Source organism: Oryx dammah, unplaced genomic scaffold, assembly GCF_014754425.2.
Source record: "Oryx dammah isolate SB20612 unplaced genomic scaffold, SCBI_Odam_1.1 HiC_scaffold_8, whole genome shotgun sequence".
NCBI classification, from domain to species: domain Eukaryota; kingdom Metazoa; phylum Chordata; class Mammalia; order Artiodactyla; family Bovidae; genus Oryx; species Oryx dammah.
In genome coordinates, this window is record NW_024070192.1 from 1,904,883 (window position 1) to 1,930,090 (window position 25,208).

Genomic DNA, 25,208 nt, shown 5'->3' on the forward strand with positions numbered 1-25,208 from the left:
ATTCAATGAATACATTTTCTTGGCAGGGGTGGGGGGAATTTTTTGTTTTTATTCTTTTAACTTGGTCTCTCTCTTTTTAAAATTTAGTGACATTCAAAGCTGTTGACTATACCCTCCTTCTGGAAACATTTTCTCCCTTGAGTTAATAAGAACCAACTCTTGTTTCTCCTTCAACTGCCCTGGGGGCTGCGGATCTCCACCGCACTCAGACGCGTCCTCCACTCTCTCTCGAGGGTTCAGTCCTATGCCACCTGCTCATTAATCCAATCCCTTGCATTAAATACATCTAATATGCAGATTCAATAGATTCAACCCGAATCACTGCGTGAGTGATTCCCAGATTCAGCTCTCAGTCTGCTCTCTGAATTCCTGTATCCCATAACCAACTATCCACTTGGCCGTTGGACAGCTCCACTTGGAAGTTCTCATCTCAGCTTCAGCTCCTTGAGAAACTCAACCCCAAACAAAATCCAAATCCACCACATATGAAAGCTGTAATAATGGTGTGAACACGTGTTCCCAAGTTCGTCCCCTTGTACTTGTACTTAAATTACCTGGAAATTTATTTGTCCTTTCCGCAGGCAATGTATACACAAGCTTTTCTTTGCTTTCCGTTTTCAACTTAGCATCAGGGATGTGGTGATTAATGAGGGATGTTATTTTTTCTGGATCACACGTTTCATTTCTGTACAAACTAATACGTAAAAGGAAAGACAGTTCATTTGTGTTTTCTCTACCGCTGCCACAAATACAGAGCTCTTATCATATTTCTAGCCTTTGTGTATTAGTTTACTTGGCTTTAGGGAGCAAACAAATGAGGAAATAATAACAGTAATAATGATGTCATCAGTTTGGAAAATCTTGGGATCTATACAGAGATGTATCAGCTCAAAACAACTGTAAGTACACAAAAAGAAATAATGCGATTAAAATGACATGTCAAGTATGAAGAGAAACAGAGGCAGGCAGGAACACTAGGCAGAAGAGATTTCTTAAGGAAAATAATTATTACATCAGACTGTGCAGATGTTAGAAAATTAGTGTCTAATAGGGAAATCTGCCCTTCACCCATGTTTTGTTTCATCATCAAGGTTTTTTCCAAAAAGTATTGGTTTGGCCTGGACACACTTGCTGGTCAGACACAGTCCTCCACTCTTTGTCTCCAGGTTTACTCCCTGTTGATGGTAGCTTCTGGAAGGACTTGACTTTGTGTCCTGTGAAAGGATGGCCATCTCCCGGAGTACTGCCTGGGTCAGCTGAGGAGATTCAGGGCAGGCAAAGGGCGAGGCCTGTCAGACCACACACGGCCTCAGCCTGGACGGGGGTCCGGGAGGTCAGACCACCCACGGCCTCAGCCTGGACGGGGGTCCAGGAGGTCAGACACCCATGGCCTCAGCCTGGACGGGGGTCCAGGAGGTTAGATCACACATGGCCTCAGCCTGGACGGGGGTCCACGAGGTCAGACCACCCACAGCTTCAGCCTGGATGGGGGTCAGGGAGACCCCCCCACCGTCAGTCCACCAGGGCTTCTCCCTTTGAAATCTGCCCCGTGCTCAGCACTCGTGAAGATGCAGGCGGCAAGAACACAGAGGAGCATGAGGCAGACCCGGACCAACCCAGCTGAGCAAGCTGGAGCGTGAGATCCCAGTCTCTCTCAGGGCGGCCCACCTCGGAGACAGCCCATCACTGAAGGTGTGTCTACAGAGCCAGGCCACCCCCGGTGCCTTTACCTTAGGTGATAGCCAAGACCCCATCTTCGCTTCAGAAAGACAGAGGAGCCCGCACACTTCAGCCTCCCATTGGACAGGATCACTTTCCTATCTGAGCAGAAAGAAGCGAGAGAGGGAAGACGGGGTCATCACCTCCTCACTGTGTGGAAAACATGGCGGGGGGGTGCCAGGACTCAGATTTCCAAAGAAGAAGTGTCCTGTGGGGGCCTAACTCCATCTCATGGGCTTTTAAAACATGAACCGTGCACTGAAATGGACATTTAAAATGAGCTGCTGCCAGCCTGGAAGGGAGGGGCGTTTGGGGGAGAAAGGATACATGTGTATGTACGGCTGAGTCCCTTTGCTGTTTGCCTGAAACTATTGCAACACTGTTAATCAACTATACCCCAACACAAAATGATTTTAATGTTTAAAAAAATGTAAAAATGTTATTGTGTATAAAATAAAGTTAAAAGTAAATAAAATAAGCTTCTGCATGGGAGAGTGGATAAATGTATGTTTTGAACTGTGGTGTTGGAGGAGACTCTTGAGAGTCCCTTGGACTGCAAGGAGATCCAACCAGTCCATCCTAAAGGAAATCAGTCCTGAATATTCAATGGAAAGACTGATGTTGAAGCTGAAACTCCAGTATTTTGGCCACCTGATGCCAAGAGCTGACTCATTAGAAAAGACCCTGATGCTGGGAAAGATTGAAAGCAGGAGGAGATGGGGAAGACAGAGGATGAGATGGTTGAATGGCATCACCAAATCAATGGACATGAGTCTGAGCAAGCTCCAGGAGTTGGTGATGGACAGGGAGGCCTGGCGTGCTGCAGTCCATGGGGTTGCAAAGAGTCAGATACTGAGCGACTGAACTGAGCTGATATGTTTAACTGAATTTCTCTGCTGTGCAACTGGAACTATTACAAAACTGCTCATCGACTATATTCCAATAGAAGATAAAAAGTTAAAAAATTAAATTAATAAAAAAATGAGCTTCTGCATTCCAGTCTACTTCAGTGGCCTCTGATATTTCTTGAAAAAAAATAAAACACACCATAAATTCCATAAGCATATCTTCTATTCTGGACGATAAAAAATGAGGGGACATTTTCCAACCACATAGACATGAAAGAAGATTGGCATGCTGAAACTAATCAAGAGCTGATCTGAAAAGCTGTCCACACGGTTTCATTAGTGCCCACAGTCCGGCACATGCAGAGCTGGTAAGGAATTCTACAGTGGGACTAGATGGCAGCCATTCCCCGGATTCCTGTGCAGTATAGACACACTGAGGGAACAAGAGCAGCAGTCTTGCCCTGGGAATCCATGCCTCCCGAATTCTTCATTGTCAGACTGAGATAGAAGCCACAGTTACCAGCCAGGATGTCCGCTTCATCCGTCAGGTTGGTGCTCAGGAGGATCACGCGGCCTGCTTTGCGCTCCCTGAGGAAGTTCCATACTCGATGTCTTGAGAAAGGATCCAATCCCGCAGTTGGCTCATCTAATAGCAAAACCTATGGTGGATGAAGATATAGACACCATTTCTCTTGACCTTGTTAACTGTCTCCATGGTGGAATATGGGAAACAATAAAAACGGTGCCAAATAATGACTGCCCACCACTTGTATCCAATATACTGACACTCATGGTTACAGATAGTATGCTCTCTCTGGATACATTATAATGAAAACTGGACCACTTTCAGGGGTGAAAGAAGAGCTTCATTCTTTGACATTGGTCTTAGCAGTATTTTTTTGGATACGCCTCCTCAGGCAAGGGAAGCCAAAGCAAAAATAAACGAATGGGAATGCTTCAAGCTCACAAGCTTTTGCAGGGACCTCCCTGGCAGTCCAGTGGCTAAGACTCTGCATTTCCAATGCAGGGGACGCAGGTTTGATCCCTGGTTGGGAACCAAGCTCTCACAGGCCATGTGGTGTGGCCAAAAAATTAAAAAATAAATAAGAATAAATTCTAAAATAAAATAGATGACTGAAATAACTATAAAAACAAAATAAAACGTTTTTGCAGGGGGAAGGAAACTATCAAAAAACCCAAAAGGCTGCCTACCACGTGGGAAAAGATGCTTGCAAATGATTTGACCAATAAGGAATTAACATCCAAAATATACGAAGGACTCACACGACTCTATATAAAAGAAATAACCTGATTACAAAATGGTCAAGGTATCTGAACAGACAGTTTTCAAAGAAGACATATTTATAGCCAACAGACACATGAGCTATTGAACATCATTAACCATCAGGGGAAAAAAATGCACATCAAAATCACAATGAGATATCACTCACACCTGTCCGAATGGCTCTTATCCAAAAGACAAAAGATAACACACACTGGTAAGGATGTGGGAAAAATAGGGACCTTGTGCACTGTTGCTGGGGATGTGCATTGGTACAGTCACCATGGAAAACAGTATGGGGTTTCCTCAAAAGCTGAAATTGAAAATAAAACCACCATACAATCCAGAAAGTTAACTTCTGTATTTTTCCAAAAAACAATCCACAAAAACAACCCAAAACACTAATTCAAAAAGACACATGTGTCCTTATGTTCACTGCAGTGTTATTTATAGTATCCAAGATATGGAAGCCACCTAAACGTCCATCGATAGGGAATGGATAAAGAAGGTGTGGCGTATATATGTATCTATAGTGGAATATTAAGCAGGCTTCCCTGGTGGCTCAGAGGTTAAAGCGTCTGCCTCCAATGCGGGAGACCTGGGTTCGATCCCTGGGTCGGGAAGATCCCCTGGAGAAGGAAATGGCAACCCACTCCAGTATTCTTGCCTGGAGAATCCCATGGATGGAGGAGCCTGGTGGGCTACAGTCCATGGGGTCGCAAAGAATCGGACACGACTGAGCGACTTCACCTATAGTGGAATATTACTCAGCCAAACGTAGAATGAACGCTTGCCTTTGTGACCACAGGGATAGACCTGGAGCGTATTACAGTCTAGGTATAAAGCCAAAGAAGTCACAGAGAGAAGGACAGATGCTGCATGACCCCATTTCCATGCGGAATCTAAGAATCAAAGCAAACTAGCAAACGGAACAAAACAGAAACAAACTCACAGGCAGAGAGAAGGAACAGGTGGTTGCCAGAAGGGAGCGGGGAGGGAGGATGAGTGAAATAGGCAGCAACCTCCAGTCACAAAGTAAATGAGCCCCGTCCAGTGCGCTGCATGGGGCCTAGTCAATAGTATCCCAGTTACTTTGCGCGATGGCAGATGGCTAGATTGATGGTGGCGGTCATTCTGTAATGCACAGGAATATTAAATCACTGCGCCACGCACCTGGAGGTCACATAGTGTGTAGGGTAGGTCAGTTAGGTTTCAAGAAGGACGAGAGAAAGAAGAGGAAGGAGGAAGAGGAAGAAACATCTGTGTTTACAGTAAAATGTTTTTATTACACACACACACACGCGCACACACATGCACACATGCACACACACACGCACACACACGCGTGCACACACACACACATACACACACACACACACACACACACGAGCTGGACCTTGTCCTGACGCTCACTCTGCAGTCCTGCTCATGTATAATCTCACTTACTTGAGGATCTCCTAAAAGGGCAATCCCAATGGTCAGCTTTCTTTTTTGACCTTCACTTAAAAGTGTAGCAAGATTATCCTGAATGTTCTGTATGTCCAATTCCAATAAAACTCTTTGTACCTAGACAAGAAATATACAAAGCTTGAAATCCAAGATGATTCATATTATATGGAATTGGTAGCCATTCCCTTCTCCAGGGGTTCTTCCTAACCCAGGGATAAAACCCAGGTCTCCCACATTGCATGTGGATTCTTTACCAGCTGACCTACCAGGGAAGCCCATATATATATATATATATATATATTAAAGGATCTCACTGCCTGCATTTAATTTACAAGAGAGCAGTAAATCACTGATTTAACTTGGCGAATGTGCGGCAGTTCAGAGACTCTGAGCACACCCATGTACCTCTTGTTCCACATCCTTTGGCTGAATTCCTTTTATTTTTGCAAACAGCCTGAGGTTCTCCTTTACAGTGAGCGTGTCAAACTGAACATTGAATTGAGGACAAACACCAGTTATCTTTTGGATTTCCTCCAAGTCTTGCATTTCAGAGAGATTTTTATTATAGATGGTAACTGATCCTAAGAATAGAAGTTAAAAATAATTTAACTCTGGTGAGATAATACATTTTATTAATGTCTGTAGATCTTATGCAGGAAAATATTGGCATATATTCAGAAGTATCTAAAATGATGATTTTATAATTTATTAACAACTGCTAACTATTCTCAGCATAGATATGAGAATAGTGTATACAGAATCTCCCCTGAAATATCACACAGCAACAAAGATCAGGATTTTCATGAAAATTTGGGAAATTGAAAATATATATAAAATCCTGTAGCTCTGGTAAACAGCTTTAGATAAACGAACATCATTTCCTCTAAGGCGGTTAAATTACAACCTGAAAACGAAAAAGGCACACACGGCCCCATCCTGTGCTCAGGCTGCTTGCCTTTGGGAAGCATCTTTTGCCCACCTTCTGTTGGAACAGACGACCCGCTAAGGACGCGCAGCAACGCCGATTTGCCAGCCCCACTGTGACCCAGAATTGCCGTGATCTGACCTTCATAGATGTCAAAGCACAAGCCTATTTTCAGAACAAAACATCAGTATTATAAATAAGAGGGCAATAGATAGGGTCATTTCTAAAAACAGAACGAGACACTTTATGTTAATTGTATATTTGAAGCATTTCAACAGTTTAAAATACATAATATTCATTATTTTCCTGGTTGCTAAAATAACATCTTTACTGTAGAATATTTGAGAAATAAACACAATCACTTAAGATAAAAATCAACAATTATTCCCAATAGCCACATTATAATACATTTGCATGTGTATATTTGCACATATGAATATGTAAATATATTTATAAACTTTTTCTGTACTCTATTTTTTTCTAGGCTGCCTTTTCAAATATTTAATCATAAACCTTTATCATGGCATTAATTATCTTTTAAAACACATTCACCAAAAATCTGTATTTCACCTTAATTCCATTTCTCTATTCTTTTGTTAAAAGTATTGTGTTTTCATGTCAATAGAAAAATCATTTAGCTAAAAATTCTTTGAGATATTATTTTTCCTTTATTTGCTTTACCACCATGTGAAATCCAAACTTCATTACAGAAAGTTGTTGAACAGAACAAGATGAAATTCTTAAGAATCTTGTAAAACATTGTATCTAAATGGTCAAGTTCTTTCAGTTAAAATGAGTGACCTACTTTCTAATAATATTGAATTTAATGACTGGACTGAACTTTCAGTTCATCTATTTTCTATCTGGATGATAGACAAAACTTTATAAGGCTGGTTTACTCAGTTATTAAATATACTAGTAAAAAATAATTATAAGAGAAAATGCTTCCTGTTGTAATCTAATCCATAAACCCTCACTTGAATTTGACTGAAAGATTCTAAAAGGTCATTGGAAGAATAGACTCAAATGATTAGGAAAATCTGCAGAATAGTAAGAGATCAGTCTTGGCTGCAAGATATTAAAATATATTTGAGAACCATAATAATTAAGATATTACTAATACAGTTATACAGTGGAGAAAACCTAATAAATAAAATAATATATTATCGGTCTAGAATACAGTGACCAATAGAATCAGAAAGAAACCTAAAATGGACCAGAGTCAAGATAAGAAATTAAAATCAATGAAATAAGCTTTCGAACCTGTCACAAATATGAGTTAACTAATAAACAATATGGAGAAAACTAAAGAAGCGCACTAACACATCTGATGCTTATTGTTTTTAAAGGGGAAAAGATCAGTGTTTTCAAGGATAAAAGGGACACTAGTTATCCAGAAAATTACACAAATGATCTGAAAAAAGAAACGGAAGCCTCAGTTTCCTCATATGTAAAGTGGAAGAGGAGTCAGGATCTCCTGGGTTAAAGGAAATGTCCAGGCGGGTCCCTGAGCATTCTTCTCAGCACACACTAGGTGCTCAATAAGCCTTGAGTGTTCGTTGCTACTATTACTTTTGTTGTTAATAACTGCTTGTGGGAGTATGAATTTTTATAATCTTGGAAGGAAATGATTTGGTACTTCAACCAAGAATCTTAAAAATATGGACCCATTTGAATAATTCTGTTTCTAGAAATTTTTATTCGGGAAGTTATTAGCAATCTTTACAAAGACTGAGCAAGAATGTTCACGATAGTGTTTTTATGACAGTGTAAAAACTGAAAACAAAATGAAGTTCATACACTAGTGTGTGAGTTAAGTAAGTCATGGTATCCCTAGAAGGGAATGCTATTTAACTCCATTCAGCTATTAGACTGTTATTATTCACTCACTAAGCCGTGTCTGACTCTTTGCGACCCCATGAACTGCAGCACACCAGGCTTCCCTGTCCTTCACTACAGACAAGTTATTTCAAGGGCATGTTTTCAAAGGCGTTCCCAGTGGCCGCATGAACCAGCTGCCTCGGAGGGAGAAAGACAAGAGGGACAGCTCCCACCTTTACTTCCCGAAGAGCAACTCCAATGGGTTGTTTCATATATTTTTACACCTATTGATGTTCAATGCTCTAAAATTTTTTAAAGTTCTGCTACTTTTAAAAATAGAACAAATCCTTGCAGAAGTTGGAACTATTTAGACATATCGATGAGGGCAAAAGTGGTTCATACTGGGCTCTGAAAATTGAAATGAGATATTTAAAAATACTTTAATGTGTCTTTGGCTATAATTTAAAAAAGAAACCACAGGTCTAGATGCTTTCGGATAAAAATAAACTTCAACTGTCAGGAAGAAATACATGTGGGAGCCTTTCCATTTATCCATCTTAAACGCACAATGTAAGGAGCCGTTTTTAAAAGCTGCAGACGGGAAAGTGAATAACAACAACAGTTTCCATCAACTAGGAAAAAAGCCAACAGGTTTACACAAGGACATTAAATTTTCAAAGGGAAGACATACTCTCAAAGGAAGAAGGAAAATTGAGCTAAGGGACCTGCATTTGTTAGAAAATACATGTAACATAAGCAAAGTGGACCGAGAACTCGCAACCTTGGGAGGATTGATGGCTCTTCCTTTTTTAGCTGTTAAGGCTTCTGTCTCTTCTAAAAAGATATTCCTCCTAAAAATAATTATCTATACAGCAAGCTGTCCTCTATGAAATGTCACCACTAACTTTGATGCTTGCTACAAACGTTTGTTTGTCATAGAAAAATATATTTGTGAGAATACTCAGTTTCAAATATGTCAGTTCCCTAGAAATCATAAACTATGGTTATTGTAGGATACTGACTTGTGGCTCAGGGGTAAAGCATCTGCCTGCAGCGCAGGAGACCCTGAGTCGGGAAGATGCCTTGGAGAAGGGAATGGCAACCCACTCCAGTATTCTTGCTTGGGAAATTCCATGGACAGAGGAGCCTGGTGGGCTACAGTCCATGGGGTCACAAAGAGTCAGACACAACTTAGCAACTAAACAAGAACAACAACAAAGGTGTTATTTGTCTTATGTTAATCTTGCAGTACTCTGGCCACCTCATGCGAAGAGCTGACTCATTGGAAAAGACTCTGATGCTGGGAGGGATTGGGGGCAGGAGGAGAAGGGGACGACAAAGGATGAGATGGCTGGATGGCATCACCGACTCGATGGACGTGAGTCTGAGTGAACTCTGGGAGTTGGTGATGGACAGGGAGGCCTGGCGTGCTGCGATTCATGGGGTCGCAAAGAGTCGGACACGACTGAGTGACTGAACTGAACTGAACTGGATCTTGCCAATACATATGAACTATGTATATTCCCACCCTTACGGCAGAAAGTGAAGAGGAGCTAAAAAGCCTCTTGATGAAAGTGAAAGAGGAGAGCGAAAAAGTTGGCCTAAAGCTCAACATTCAGAAAACGAAGATCATGGCATCTGTCCCATCACTTCATGGGAAATAGATGGGGAAACAGTAGAAACAGTGTCAGACTTTATTTTTTTGGGCTCCAAAATCACTGCAGATGGTGACTGCAGCCATGAAATTAAAAGATGCTTGCTCCTTGGAAGAAAAGTGATGACCAACCTAGATAGCATATTCAAAAGTAGAGACATTACTTTGCTGACTAAGGTCCGTCTAGTCAAGGCTATGGTTTTTCCTGTGGTCATGTATGGATGTGAGAGTTGGACTGTGAAGAAAGCTGAGCACCGAAGAATTGATGCTTTTGAACTGTGATGTTGGAGAAGACTCTTGAGAGTCCCTTGGACTGCAAGGAGATCCAACCAGTCCATTCTGAAGGAGATCAGCCCTGGGATTTCTTTGGAGGGAATGATGCTAAAGCTGAAGCTCCAGTAGTTTGGCCACCTCATGTGAAGAGCTGACTCATTGGAAAAGACTCTGATGCTGGGAGGGATTGAGGGCAGGAAGAGAAGGGGATGACCGAGGATGAGATGGCTGGATGGCATCACTGACTCGATGGATGTGAGTCTGAGTGAACTCCGGGAGATGGTGATGGACAGGGAGGCCTGGCGTGCTGCGATTCATGGGGTCGCAAAGAGTTGGACACGACTGAGCGACTGAACTGAACTGAACTGAACTGAGGATAAAAATTTATCCATTTTAAGCCTAGATACTCTTTCCTTACAGTGCAAACACAATAAAGTATCGCTAACAGCAAAGTCATCTTTTAAAATGAAGTGACATTTTTCTTTGTATGCTTCCATTTTCGTAGATAAGTAGATCCATGAGACATCTGGAAGGGTTTTACATCCAATTCTTAATTGTGGTGAGTTTCCAGGCAGTGGAGGTAGGCTGTTTGTACTTTCTTCTGCTTTGCTTATCTATAATCTGTAATTTTTTACACTGAACTTTTTCCATCTTTTTAAGAAGTCAAGGAAACAATGCAAGTTTTTCTTTACCTTTCAATACTTCCACTTTTCCAGTCTTTTCTTTATATACTTTTTTAACATTTCTGATTCTGAAATGAAAAAAAAAATGGGTGCTTAGGTAGCCAATAGAAAAGTTGAAATTGTACAGATCATGAATAACTTGAGTTATAGAGAGGCAGCCAACTTTATGTGAAAAAAGATGACACAATAGTCTACTCAGAAAGACCAAGACTTATATCTGACTAAACGCTTCCTCCAAGGGGGAAAATTAAAGAGCCCCTTTAGAAAGTTACAGTTAGGGTGAGAGAGGAGCCTGGCGGGCTACAGTCCACGGGACTGCAAAGAGCCAGCTGAGGCTTAGCAACTGAGCGTGCTCTGGTGGCCCAGTGGATAACGGGGAGCCTGAGTTTGATCCCTGGTCATCGAACCAGACCCCACAGCCACAACTAAGGGTTCACATGTCACAGCAATAGACCCCACATGCATCAAAGAAGGTCAGAAAGATCCTGCACGCCACGACCAAGACCCAGTGCAGCCAAATAAACGTGCGTGCTCAGTCATGTCGGGTCTATGCAGCCCCGTGGACGCAGCCCGCCAGGCCCCTCTGCCCGTGCAATTCTCCAGGCAAGAATACTGGATGGCTTGCCATTTCCTCCTCCAGAGGACCTGCCAGGGATCAAACCCGGGCCTTTTTTATCACCTGCATGGGCAGGCGGATTCTTTAGCTCTGTGTCACCTGGGATTGTTCATCAAACTCACACACACACACACACACACACACACACACACACACACACTTCTAGATCAGTGATCACCAAGCTTGAATACACACTAAAATTTCAAAGGAAACAGATACAGGGCAAAGCAAGAATCAAGCTCAGACAGATGAGCAATGTCAGGACCTTATAAGACCACATATAATGCATCTTTGAGTTCAAAGGGAAACTTCACCCTCCTTTCTGACCCTGAATGAGAATAAAGGTAAGGACTTTTATCAACCAGGAATGCTGGCGGTGGGCAGGTTAGAGCAAAGAGTCTGGAGATTTAAAAGAAAAGGCGTCAAAGCTGCTGAACCCAAGAGGATACTTTATTTCTGCCTCTCTGGGTATAGTGGGACCCCATGGGCGTGGGACCTCAGCATTTTATTTTAATACATAAACTTCCCCTTGGGAGAGGCTGGTTGTTTTTGGATTTCAAGATGACAAGCGACAGTGTTTGGAGCAGACACACTGATTCCAAATTTCTTACTTTTTCCATTAGACAGTAGAAGCCAGTCAAAAGTACAGAGGAAAGGGTTTAGAGACCCTAAGACCAGCATGGGAAATAGATGGGGAAACAGTGGAAACAGTGTCAGACTTTTATTTTTGGGGGCTCCAAAATCACTGCAGGTGGTGACTGCAGCCATGAAATTAAAAGACGCTTACTCCTTGGAAGAAAAGTTATGATCAACCTAGACAGCATATTGAAAAGCAGAGACATTACTTTTCCAACAAAGGTCCGTCTAGTCAAGGCTATGGTTTTTCCTGTGGTCATGTACGGGTGCGAGAGTTGGACTGTGAAGAAAGCTGAGCACCGAAGAATTGATGCTTTTGAACTGTGGTGTTGGAGAAGACTCTTGAGAGTCCCTTGGACTGCAAGGAGATCCAACCAGTCCTTTCTGAAGGAGATAAGTCCTGGGATTTCTTTGGAAGGAATGATGCTGAAGCTGAAGCTCCAGTAGTTTGGCCACCTCATGTGAAGAGCTGACTCATTGGAAAAGACTCTGATGCTGGGAGGGATTGGGGGCAGGAGGAGAAGGGGACGACAGAGGATGAGATGGCTGGATGGCATCACTGACTCGATGGATGTGAGTCTGAGTGAACTCTGGGAGATGGTGATGGACAGGGAGGCCTGGCGTGCTGCGATTCATGGGGTCGCAAAGAGTCGGACACGACTGAGCGACTGAACTGAACTGAAGACCAGCAAAACTCAGAAGCCGGGGCGGACAGTCCGAGGCAGGGGGAGCCTAGACAGAGGGTAAAGCGGCGATATTGCACGGTGCTGAGCAAATGGGACTTTCCCTATCGTATGGACACTGTCGGTGATGGTGGTGGAGGAGTTCAAAGTGACATTTACAAATTTGTTCTTCAATATTTTGCTTCAGGTTCACCCCACTGCCATTGGTTAATATTTCATTTATTTTAGCCACTATGGAAAACAGTATGGAAACTGAAAGTGGAGTCACTTAGTCGTGTCCAACTCTTTGTGACCCCGTGGACTGTAGCCCGCCAGGCTCCTCTGTCCATAGGATTCTCCAGGCGAGAACACTGGAGTGGGTGCCATTTCCTTCTGCAGAGGGTCTCCCCGACCCAGGGATCGCACCCAGGCCTGAGGCACCAGGGAAGCCCTAGACAGCACGCCATATTCCTCAATAAACTGAAACCAGAGCTGCCATATGATCCAGCAGTCCCGTTCCTGGGCGTATATCCGGAGAAAACTCTAATCCAAAAGGGTACGTGCGCGCCGGCGTCCACAGCAGCACCATCTACAGCCGGCGAGCCACGGAAACAGCCTCAGGGTCCATCGAGGAGCGGATGGAGAGGCTGCGGTGGACGCACACACGGAGTGTCCCTCGCCCCCGAAAGAGGATGGGACAACCGCCCTTGGCAGCAACGGGGATGCAGCTAGACGATCGTGCTGCGTGCAGTAAGGCAGGAAGAGAGAGACAGACGGCGCGCGGCCTCTCTGATGCGTGGGATCTCAAGCGCGACACAGGTGAACAAACCCACGAGCCAGGAGCAGACTCACAAACGGAAACAGACCTGGTTGCCAAGGAGGAGGGGGCGGGGCTGGGAGTTTGGGGTTAGCAGAGGTGAACTATTACAAACAGGACGGATAAGCGGCAGGGCCCTGCTAGGCAGAGCAGGGAACTCTGTTCAGTATCCTGTGACAGACCACGGTGGAAAAGGATGTGTGACTGAGCCACCCGACTGTGCGTCAGAAAGCAACAGGACACTATAAACCAGCTATGCTTAAATAAACGTTTTCAGTAAGCTCATTTCCTGCGCCCACGCATCAGTACACGTGTGACTACCTGACGGCTTCTCTCCCCTGGAATTCTGGGGCTACGGGCTCACAGTGGTCATCAGAGGGGGGCGCAGGGTCCACGTCTTTCTCAGCGGCATGGTTACCAGTCCTCCGGTGTTGGATACAAGGTGACGAGTTCAGGAAAAACAATGGCGAATAATGGGACTCGTTTCCATCTAATCAAGAGATGATAAAACATTTGTTCAGTACCATGAAAACAGTGAGCACATAAGCCTTCTTTAGAGCGGTGCGGAATGTCTTGGACTTTTAAGCATCACAAATATTGCTTTCTAACTCCCTATTATTGAGAAGAAGTCTTGAGAGTGAAATTAAAAAGAAAGGACATTATTACAGAAGGTAAACAGTATAAGAGAACCCCTGATAAGGTATAAATTAAAGACTTGAATAAATTGCTTTCTAAAATGTGTTTAGAATAATGATTAAATCACATATTGAGCGGGGAAAGCCTTAACATGGCACATAAAAATAATTTTAAATATGTTTGTGAACTGAAGAAATCACGTCACTCAACAGTACGATTGAGCAAAATACTGAAATCTATATGGCACATCAATAAAAAGTATATGGAGAACTTGATTTATTCAGGATGAACCTATGGTCATTCTCTGAATTTTAAAAAATGGAATTGCATTTGTTACTAAGAGCCTTCAGATGTTAACCAGAAGTGATAAAGAAACAGACATACATACAAATAGATATGTAGGAATATACAGAACAAATTTAAATCCAGTCAAAGTGAAAGAAACATAAGAAATAAAATATATAAATAGGATCACGCAAGGTAAAAAAGCATGCTGATCCTAGTATGTGTGTAGGGATTCTAGACGTATGTGAACTTTTTAGTTGTTTTCAAGATAAAGAAAATCTGACTGGGTGATAAAGTGAAGTCTGACTTTTTGTGACCCCATGGACTGTAGCCTGCCAGGCTCCTCCATCTATGGGATTTTCCAGGCAAGCATACTGGAGTGGGGTGCCCTGCCCTCCTCCAGGGGATCACTTCTGTAAATACGAGCGATATATGACAAAGGTTAAGAGGCACTTTGACTATGCAATGTCCCTATGCCAACCAAAACCATCTAAAGGACTAATTTATTCCCGCCTGTCCTGATTCAAACCCTCAATATCATCCTTTGAAAACACGTTCAGTGATCTTTGAAAAATGTAACATTATTTAAAATATAATTATAACTTTAAAATATAGTTATAAAATATAATTATTACATTAGAATAATACATGATTGTAATTATAATGTAATTTAATCATAATATAATTACAATTAAAGTATAATTATAATTAAATATATTTAATTAAAATATAATTAAAATGATCATCATTGTATATTTATAATGTATATCACTATATCACATTCAGAAGAATGATTAGTTTTAGGTAGCAATTCCTTTAGACCGTTAAAGCTATGAAGCAGAGAAAAAGAAATCATTCAGTCTTTTATGGGAAATCTTGTCATTCCTTATTTCTTAAAATATATAACTTTTAAGAAAAACATCTTCAATGTGAGCAGTACTAGTAGAGGTCAGGAAAAAGCCATAATTACTTACAGGGTAGGATTTTGTCAAAGTATAACGCCAACACCAAGTATAAAAGGGCATCGAAAGTCAACATGGAGAAAGTAGCTATCATTATATATGAGTCTCCAGAAGCGTCAGGAAAAATGACACCATTCATAGTGTAATCCAGGTGGATAATCTAAGATTCAAACAAAAATAATAATAAATACTGAAATATAATTCAATGTAGCAGCAAGAACTACCACTTCATTAAGCATTTTCTCTAAGAAGCCCTCATAATGAGGCCCTTAGGGGAACTTTCTATTTTACAGCAATCAAAGCAATATTAGAAGGAAACAGTGATTTTTAAAAAATATAATGTTTTAATAATAGGAACTTAATTGTTTTTCAAGAGAGTCTTTTCTAGGTTCTTAGAAACGATGACAATGTTAGAATTAATTCTGATCTCACCTGGTTAATACCAGCACTGAAGGCAAAGGGGCTACAGATACTGAAAATCCACTTCAAAGGTGAAGGAAGTTGTTGGTAAAACGTAGTGAATCCCACGCTCCCCCAGAAGAGGGTGAGGAGAAACACAAGCAAACTGGTGAGGAAGGTTTTCTTTAGCAGCACGGTCATCAGGAATACCAGAGCAATCTGCAAGAGCCGAGACACTGCACAGACTGACGGTCAGCGGTCCCACCTCAAAATAAGAACCTTTGTACCATAACATAAATGTTTATCACAGACACAGCGATGAACAGCATTAACGAGTAATCATGCTCAATCCTTCTCTCAACCTCCTTGTAAGGAGAATCTTTATTGGCCTACTTAAATGTTGGGCTTGAAAGGCTGCAGGAAGAGCTGCTGTTGCTGTATAGTAGCTAAGTTCTGTTCCGACTCTTTGCGACCCTGTGGACTGTAGCCCACCAGGCTCCTCTGTCCACAGGATTCTCTAGGCAAGAACACTGGAGTGGGTTGCCATGCCCTCCTCCAAGGGATCTTTCTGACCCAGGGATGGAACCCGTCTCCTGCACTGGCAGGCCGGTTTTTAACCACTTATCTACTTGGAAAGCCTGCAGGAAGAGCTGAGAAAAGGATAAAAGTGCAGCCTTGGAAACAGGGAAAGAAATTAATATATTAACAAAGAGCATCTACTGTGTTTTGCAGAAAACCCCCTGGAAGGTGGGAGAAGTCAGAGGAGCCTGTGCAGAAAAGGAAGAGAGGGTGACATGGGTGGTCAGACAAGGGTGGGGTGTTACAAGGAGATGAGATGCAAAAAGCTACCATCCAACAGGGAACCTTTGGGGAAAAAAAGGTGGGTCTAGCCAGTACTATTGCCTGGGAAATCCCATGTACAAAGGAGCCTGGTGGGCTGCAGTCCACGAGGTCGCTAAGAGTCGGACACGACTGAGCGACTTCATTTTCACTTTTCACTTTCATGCACTGGAGAAGGAAATGGCACCCCACTCCAGTGTTCTTGCCTGGAGAATCCCAGGGACAGGGGAGCCTGGTGGGCTGCCGTCTATGGGGTCGCAAAGAGTTGGACACGACTGAAGCAACTTAGCAGCAGCAGCAGCCCTTAAGAACATTCTCATCAATCTATAAAAATCTTAGGTATTTTTTTAGAGTCAAAACAATTTTCTTTCTTTTTGATGCATCATTTCATTAATTCAGACCTTTATGCAAAAAAAAAAGTTTCAATTTTATTTAGGTTACATCATTTTCTCATACTCATGAAGACTTCTCAAGCAAATGCACACATACACACACACAAAACGTGAAAGAAGTGGCTACAGGAGCCTGCTCAGACATTATTCCTGTTACCTATAACCAAGACCGAAAACAGAGATGATGGTAGCAAACGTACGAACTTACCAAAGATAAGCCATACAAGAAAAAGAGAGTAAATATGACTGTGAAGCCTGTCAGGATGATAATTTCAGTAGATGTTATGATGACTGTGATGATTACGGAAGCAACAAAGATGAAGGCAGCATAGATTAAACCCCAGGAGAGCCTAAAAAAGACAAACAGTATTTCAGTTGCTTTAACTTCATTATGAAATATTTAAAAGATACAAAAATACTTAAAGGATAACAGCACGGCTCCCTTTGTACGTGCCACCTATTAACAGATCCCTGCCCCTTGGAAGAGAAGCTGTGACGAACCTGGACAGAATATTAAAGAGCAGGGGCATCACTTTGCCAACGAAAGTCTGTTTAGAAAAGCTATGGTTTTCCCAGTAGTCACATATGGATATGAGAGTTGGACTATGAAGAAAGCTGAGCGCCAAAGAATTGATGCTTTTGAACTGTGGTGCTGGAGAAGAGTCTTGAGAGTCCCTTGGACTGCAAGGAGATCCAACCAGTCCATCCTAAAGGAAGTGAAATTGCTGAATTCCAGGAGATAAGCATTTTGTGCTTCCAGCTTTGTTATATATTACCAAAGCGTTCTCATTATAAAATTGGAAGGAAACAACAGCTGGTGATCCATCAGTGACCGTGGATGTACCGGGGGCCAACCGATGATGTCGTTCCTGAGGACCGCAGCCAGCAGCAGCCCCACCTTCCCTCCCGTAGAAAGTTGGAATCTCATAACCACACTGAGCCCAGTGCGTGCTTGCTGCTCCTGTTAGCATTTCTTTCTGAAAACGGATGCCGATTATGGTGGGTTTCCCACGTGGCTCCAGGGTAAAGAATCCCTCGGCAATGCAGGAGACACGGGTTTGATCCCTGGGTCTGGAAGATAGCCTGGAGAAGGGAATGGCAACCCACTCCAGTGTTCTTGCCTGGAGAATCCCATGGTCAGAGGAGCCTGGGGGGTTATAAGTCCATGGGGGTCACAAAGGGTTGGACATGATGGAACACAGATTACGGCAACACCCTTGCGTGTTCACACTGTTTTGCTATGGATGTGCTGGTGCTCACATTTTTATGAAGTGGGCATTAGGAATAGCAGTCAGTCTTAGATCTACGAAACCTGGAGAGTGTTTTAGCCCAAGCTTCTCATTTTACAGATGAGTAAGTGGCAGTTCTTCTGCCTGGTAAAGGGTCCTCCTCAAGGTCACCACAGTAAATCAGTAACAGAACTGAGAGGGCAGCTGCAGGCTTTCTCTCACGTCAGAGCTCTTCCTTCCACCTACAACTGCCTAATAAGAAACAGCTGGAGAAAACAGCGTAATTATTAAAATCGGGAATTTGCATGAATATATCCCAACAGAGCATGTTTCAGTTCAGTTCAGTTCAGTCCCTCGTCGTGTCTGACTCTTTGTGACCCCATGGACTGCAGCACGCCAGGCCTCCTTGTCTATCACCAACTCCCGGAGTTTACTGACTCATGTCCATGGAGTGGGTGATGCCATCCAGCCATCTCATGCTCTATCATCCCCTTCTCCTCCCACCTTTAATCTTTCCCAGCATCAGGGTCTTTTCAAATGAATCAGTTCTTCAAATCAGGTGGCCACAGTGTTTGGAGTTTCAGCTTCAGCATCAGTCCTTCCAATGAACACTCAGGACTGATCTCCCTTAGGATGGACTGGTTGGATCTCCTTGCAGTCCAAGGGACTCTCAAGAGTCTTCTCCAACACCACAGTTCAAAAGCATCAGTTCTTCAGCACTCAGCTTTCTTTATAGTTCAACTCTCACATCCATACATGACCACTGGAAAAACCATAGCCTTGACTAGATGGACCTTTGTTGACAAAGTAATGTCTCTGCTTTTTAATATGCTGTCTAGGTTGGTCATAATTTTCCTTCCAAGGGGTAAGCATCTTTTAACTTCATGGCTGCAATCACCATCTGCAGTGATTTTGGAGCCCCCCCAAAATAAAGTCAGCCACTATTTCCACTGTTTCCCCATCTATTTGCCATGAAGTGATGGGACCAGATGCCATGATCTTCGTTTTCTGAATGCTGAGCTTTAAGCCGACTTTTTCATTCTCCTCTTTCACTTTCATCAAGAGGCTCTTTAGTTCTTCTTCACTTTCTGCCATAAGGGTGATGTTTGTCATCTGCATATCTGAGGTGATTGATATTTCTCCCAGCAATCTTGATTCCAGCTTGTGCTTCTTCCAGCCCAGCGTTTCTCATGATGTACTCTGCATATAAGTTAAATAAGAAGGGTGATAATATATAGCCTTGACATACTCCTTTTCTATTTGGAACCAGTCTGTTGTTCCATGTCCAGTTCTAATTATTGCTTCCTGACCTGCAGATAGGTTTCTCAAGAGGCAGGTCAGGTGGTCTGGTATTCCCATCTCTTCCAGAATTTTCCACAGTTTCTTGTGATCCACACAGTCAAAGGCTTTGGCATAGTCAACAAAGCAGAAATAGATGTTTTTCTGGAACTCTCTTGCTTTTTCCATGATCCAGCAGATGTTGGCAATTTGATCTCTGGTTCCTCTGCCTTTTCTTGAAGAGATCTACAGTCTTTCCCATTCTATTGTTTTTCTCTATTTCTTTGCGTTGATCGCTGAAGAAGGCTTTCTTATCTCTTCTTGCTATTCTTTGGAACTCTGCATTCAAATGGGTATCTCTTTCCTTTTCTCCTTTGCTTTTGGAGTCTCTTCCTTTCACAGCTATTTGTAAGGCCTCCCCAGACAGCCATCTTGCTTTTTTGCAATTCTTTTTTTGGGGGATGGTCTTGATTCCTGTCTCCTGTACAATGTCACGAACCTCCATCCATAGTTCATCAGGCACTCTGTGTATCAGAGCATGTTTAATTACTGCTTATTCAATTTGTTTTTAAACTTTTATGTCATTACAAGGATCCAGACTGCGCTAGACAATCAGCATTTTTGGAGAGGCACGCCGCATTCTACAGAATTCACTTCCTGAGTATAGAAGGGAACTGCTCTAGGTAGGAACTGAAAAGCCATAGGGTGTGGGGACTATGGATGAAGGAAGTTAAACCTTTCTAGAAAAGGAATCTATAGCAGGGAGTTGTGGGTGGAGTTGGGGGGGATGTTAATATATCTATGAAAAGCTTCATGATAAAACAAAGCAATTTCAGATATCACTAGAGTAAATATTGACTGCTTTTCACATTTATTGCTTTAGTTTAAAAAAAAAGTGGGAGTGTTGTAAAACTTATTACCACTAGACATTCTGTTCTTAATAAGAACATTTCAGATTTTTCTTTTCCTTGTTAGTTTTAAATATATCCATTTTGCTAAATTTTAGGTTACATGCATACTAAGAAGCATTTACCCTGAGAATGAAGCCTCATCTAAACAACCAGCACCTTCCTGACTTTAATCCAGAGTGGGCTTGTGCCTACCTGCCCTAAAATGGCTGCAGGGATACTGTCATTTGTAGAGTTCCTCTTTCTCTCTTTCCTCCTGACAAACACCATTTACTTCTTTGTATTTCCCAAGGTTTCACTGAACAAACATTCCTTTCCTTTTTTAAATTTCAAGACCCACTTTCCCCTTTTACTATTTCATAATTCAGTTATATTAGAATTAAAACTCTTACTGTTAATAAAATATACTTTATAGGAAACTTAAAATTTCCTAGACCTTAATTTTATTTCAGCAAATAAGTTTCTTATAAAGAGCTGTTCAATAAGTAGTCCTTCTTCCATTGCAGATAAGTACTATACCCATGAACAGCATTTTGTTGCTAGGGGGAGTATACAGAGAAATATCTCCCAGGACTCAACACTGAAAAATGCAAAATTTCTTTTAGGGTAAAGCAAACAGATTATTTTTCTTTTTTTTCTTTTCCTAGACAGTATGAATTTTGTAACAGTTGCTGTCACAGAATTCTCTAAGAGCCTTGGCCTCTTAGAAGTTTAGAGATTATATTCACTTGTTAAGTTGTGTCTAGCTCTTCATGACCCCATGCAGCACGCCAGGCTTCCATGTCCTTCACCATCTCCCAGAGCTTGCTCAAACTCATGTCTATTGAGTCAGTGAAGCCATCCAACCATCTCATCCTCTGTCATCCCCTCTCCTCCTGCCTTCAATCTTTCCCAGCATCAGAGTCTTTTCCAGTGAGTCAGTTCTTTGCATTAGGTGGCCAAAGTATTGGAGCTTCAGCTTCAGCACCAGTCCTTCCAATGAATATTCAGGACTGATTTCCTTTAGATTAGACTGGTTGGATTTCCTTGCTGTCCAAGGGACTTTCAAGAGTCTTCTCCAGCACTAGTTCAAAAGTATCAATTTTTGGGTGCTCAGCCTTCTTTATGGTCCCACTCTCACATCTGTACATGAATACCGAAGAATCCATAGCTTTGACTATACGGACCTTTGTCAGCAAAGCGAAGTCTCTGCTTTTTAATATGCAGATTGTATGATTTGCATATATATCTGTTAATCTTATCTACTCATTATTTTGCCCAATCTTTGTTTCTACTCCTCAATTATTATTTATTATAATATACACACCCATAGAGACATATATACATATACGATAATCATGTTGAAATATAAATGTTAAAATCACATTAAATCATTTGTGAAATGGGGTAAGATATGATCTAAGTATATCAATGTAAGAAGCAAGTGCTCTTATAAAGTGCTTCCTACCTGCCAACCTCCGGACTGGGCACCGTAATAGGCCATCTCAACTCCAATATATGGCATTTAGTTGCTCAAAAAAAATATATCCTTGGTACTCAATCTCTGAACAGAAACTAGCCATTATAAGCCTGTACTTTCTTCATCAGGAGGAAGTGGGGAGAAACTAAGTGATAACCCTGGGTGGGCCAGGTGGGAGGGCACTGGAAAAGATGTCCAGCGTCACCCGTTATCAGAGGAAGGCAAAGCAGAACTGTAACCAGCTACCACCTGCCACTGGTCAGAAGAGCCACTCTCAGAGCATCCACACCCAAAACGTGTTGGAGAGGGTGTGGAGAGAGGGCCCTCTCCCACCCGTCTCACAGGAGCGCCAGCCGGTCCGCCACCATCGAGGGCAGCGCGGAGACTCCTGTTAAACAACTAAAAACGGAGCTGCCATGCGGCCCTGGGCCGTAACGGAAACTGATGCAGAGAAAACGGAAACTGATGCTCGCACCCCCGCGCTCACTGCAGCGCCGCCACAGGACCCAGGAAACGGAAGCGACCTCAGTGTCCACCCGCAGGGGAGCGGATGGGGCGCGCGGGGCGCGCGGGGCGCGCGTTCACGACGAGGAATACTCGGTTACACAAAAAGAAGGAAGTCACGCCAGGACGGGCCTAGAGGTCGTCGGGCTGAGTGAAGTAAGTCAGAGAGGGAAAGACAGCGATCGTATGATATCGCTTATACGTGGACTCTAGAAGCAAAGGTACGAAGGAACTTGTTTACAGAACAGAAAGAGTCACAGGCGCAGGAAACAAGCCTACGGTTACCAGAGGGGAAGGCGGGTGGGGGGGGGGGGGGGAGGTAGGTTGGGAGACTGAGATTGACATATGCACACTGTGTATAAAACAGACCGCTAATGAGGACCTTCTGTATAGCACGGAAACTCCACCCAAGACTCTGTAATCACCTATATTGGAAGGGACTCTAAAAAAGAGTGGATATGCGGACATGTATAATCTCATGCACCGTGTGGTCCCGCAGAGACTAACACAGCACTGTACTGGATTTTCCAGGCAAGAGTGCCAGAGTGGGTTGCCATTTCCTTCTCCAGGGGATCTTCCCGACCCAGGAATTGAACCCGGGTCTCCTGCACTGCAGGCAGACGCTTTACCGTCTGAGCCACCAGGGAAGCCCTGTAAATCAACTACCCTCCAATAAAAAAATTTTTAAAAATTACACCACCTGGTCTGGTACACATCTTCTTTTTGACACCGGGTAATTCTTTTTTATTCTCTGTGATCTTAACGGTACCTCTATCGTTCCATTGGCTTAATATATGATGGCACAGAAATACAGCCCAGAAAAATAGAATCACTATCTTGCATAGCAAAATTTAATAAGAACTAAATTAAAAAGTCCCAACAACAACAAAGTAGGCCGTGCATCGAGTTTAAGTGGTGGTGTTCTAAAACAGTAATACTCTTCCGCTGCTCCAGAATTTCTCTGTTTATTCACTTGCACTACTTGAATTAGTCACTTACCAGAAGGCTGAATCTTGCAGACCCATCAAGTTCATCAAATCCTTATACTTTTTTCTCTCTCTTGTAACGTTGAGTGATAGGAAATATAGAAACGGGGAGAAGTAAAGCAAGCAGTAAAAAATGAACATCTCATTTTGAAGGTTCTCCTTAAAGATAAAGGGTGGCGTCTTCATATTTACAGCAGTAACTGACATCAACTCCTCCATCACATAGTGATTTGCTGTCGTCTAAAGAAGAACGCAAATGAACACAATCATTAAAGTATAGACACTGGTGAGATCTGAATAAGCTATGGGGCTTGGGCCCTGGTACATTTCCTGTTTTAAATACTGTTCTGTGGTTATGCAAGATGTTACTTTCAGGAGAAACTAGATGAAGAACAGGTGGGTGCCTCCCTGTATATTGTTTTTCAAACTTTCTAAAACTACTTGCAAATTTAAAGTTAAAAAAAAAATGTACTCCTTCACCTAAATGTCAGTTTTACCAGTTGGATACCCAGTTCATTATATAAACACATGAAGACCTGAGTAGACGCCATCTTGTATCAAACCTTGATGCCTCTGGAATTAGCTCACTTCAATTATGCGCACTTTTCTTACTTGTATAATAGCAGCATTAATGGCAGCTTGTAAAGGCACGAATCCTCCTTTCCAGTATCTCTCCAGTGCACAGGAAAAGTCATTAATATTTGTACGCTGGCAGTAAGCTATAATCACACACAAAGGAAGCAGAACCAACATTATGGAAGGAAAAGTCACTAATATCTGTACTCTAGCAATGAGCTAAGGAAATGGCACCCCACTCCAGTGTTCTTGCCTGGAGAATCCCATGGATGGAGGACCCTGGTGGCTACAGTCCACGGTGTTGCAAGAGTCGGACATGACTGAGCAAAATGAGAAGGAGGGGGAGCAATGAGCTATTGGCTCAAAAAATAAAGAAATAAAAGGAAAACGCAGAACAAACAGTACGGGAGCGAGGCGACTGGAAAATAAGATACAAGAATCCAAGAGAAACTGCTCTAGAGGAGCCTTCACCAGGCAGGACTTTTTTGGGGGTTTTGTTTTTTAAATTAATTTATTTAGTTTAATTGGAGGCTAATTACTTTACAATATTGTAGTGGTTTTTTGCCATACCTTCATATGAATCGCGCATGGGTGTACATGTGTACCCCATCCTGAGTGGGAATGCAAACTAGTACAGCAACTATGGAGAACAGTGTGGAGAGTCCTTAAAAAACTGGAAATAGAACTGCCATACGACCCAGCAATCCCACTACTGGGCATACACACCGGGGAAACCAGAATTGAAAGAGACACGTGTACCCCAATGTTCAACAGGCAGGACTTCTAACCACAGGAAAAAGGAGCAAATGAAAGTTCTAAATAAGGCGACTTTACTCGTGGAAACCGTGGCATGACAGGATGTCTCAGAAAATGAAGAGAAGGCGGAAGCAAACACTCTGTTTGGCCCATCCTGGGCGTCTCATTGTGCCTCAAGGAGCCAAAGGCGCTGCAGCACCGGAGCTGGCTTCGTGCCCACACGCTCTCCCTGCAGGAGGGTCCGGGGCTCAGGCCTTCCTGTCCTTCTGGTCTCTCTACAAAGGTAAACTCATCACACAGGCCTTTCCTGGCTGCCAGAATGAGAACATCTCCACTCTGGTCTAGGGAACGTGTGGCGTTTAAATCACGGGTGTTCTGCAGCAATAAGACTCCCCCCAGCTTCAGAATTCCTGTTTATTCACCGCTTGTAACAGTCACCCACCAGAAGGCTGACCCTTGCAGACGCATCCTGGCCATCAAATCCTACGCTTGGCTCTCTCTTTTGTACCACCGAGCGTCCTATCGCTCAGCAGGTGAGCGGAGAGGAGTGCAGCAAGCAGGGCCGAAGGAACATCTCATTGTGAAGCAGAACTAGTCCGCTTCACTCACTCTC

General features: G+C 42.8%; 1 protein-coding gene across 4 annotated transcripts in view; it reads right to left on the reverse strand.

The window, feature by feature from the left end:
- The window catches only part of ABCA6 (ATP binding cassette subfamily A member 6), a 63,155-nt gene that overhangs the window by 31,630 nt on the left and 6,317 nt on the right, over nucleotides 1-25,208 (reverse strand). For all 4 annotated transcript variants that reach the window (XR_005721714.1, XM_040244410.1, XM_040244411.1 and 1 more), the window contains exons 6-18: nucleotides 23,876-23,982; nucleotides 23,277-23,503; nucleotides 17,108-17,249; nucleotides 15,701-15,886; nucleotides 15,281-15,428; nucleotides 13,707-13,875; nucleotides 10,664-10,722; nucleotides 6,278-6,388; nucleotides 5,704-5,879; nucleotides 5,296-5,415; nucleotides 3,088-3,226; nucleotides 1,731-1,821; nucleotides 555-694 (exon numbers count right to left, since the gene is read on the reverse strand). Coding sequence is in view for 3 of the 4 variants with exons in the window: in XM_040244410.1 (XP_040100344.1) it covers nucleotides 555-694; nucleotides 1,731-1,821; nucleotides 3,088-3,226; nucleotides 5,296-5,415; nucleotides 5,704-5,879; nucleotides 6,278-6,388; nucleotides 10,664-10,722; nucleotides 13,707-13,875; nucleotides 15,281-15,428; nucleotides 15,701-15,886; nucleotides 17,108-17,249; nucleotides 23,277-23,503; nucleotides 23,876-23,982 (1,815 nt within the window). In the remaining variant the exon portion in view is untranslated. The remainder of the gene's footprint in view (nucleotides 1-554; nucleotides 695-1,730; nucleotides 1,822-3,087; nucleotides 3,227-5,295; nucleotides 5,416-5,703; nucleotides 5,880-6,277; nucleotides 6,389-10,663; nucleotides 10,723-13,706; nucleotides 13,876-15,280; nucleotides 15,429-15,700; nucleotides 15,887-17,107; nucleotides 17,250-23,276; nucleotides 23,504-23,875; nucleotides 23,983-25,208) is intronic.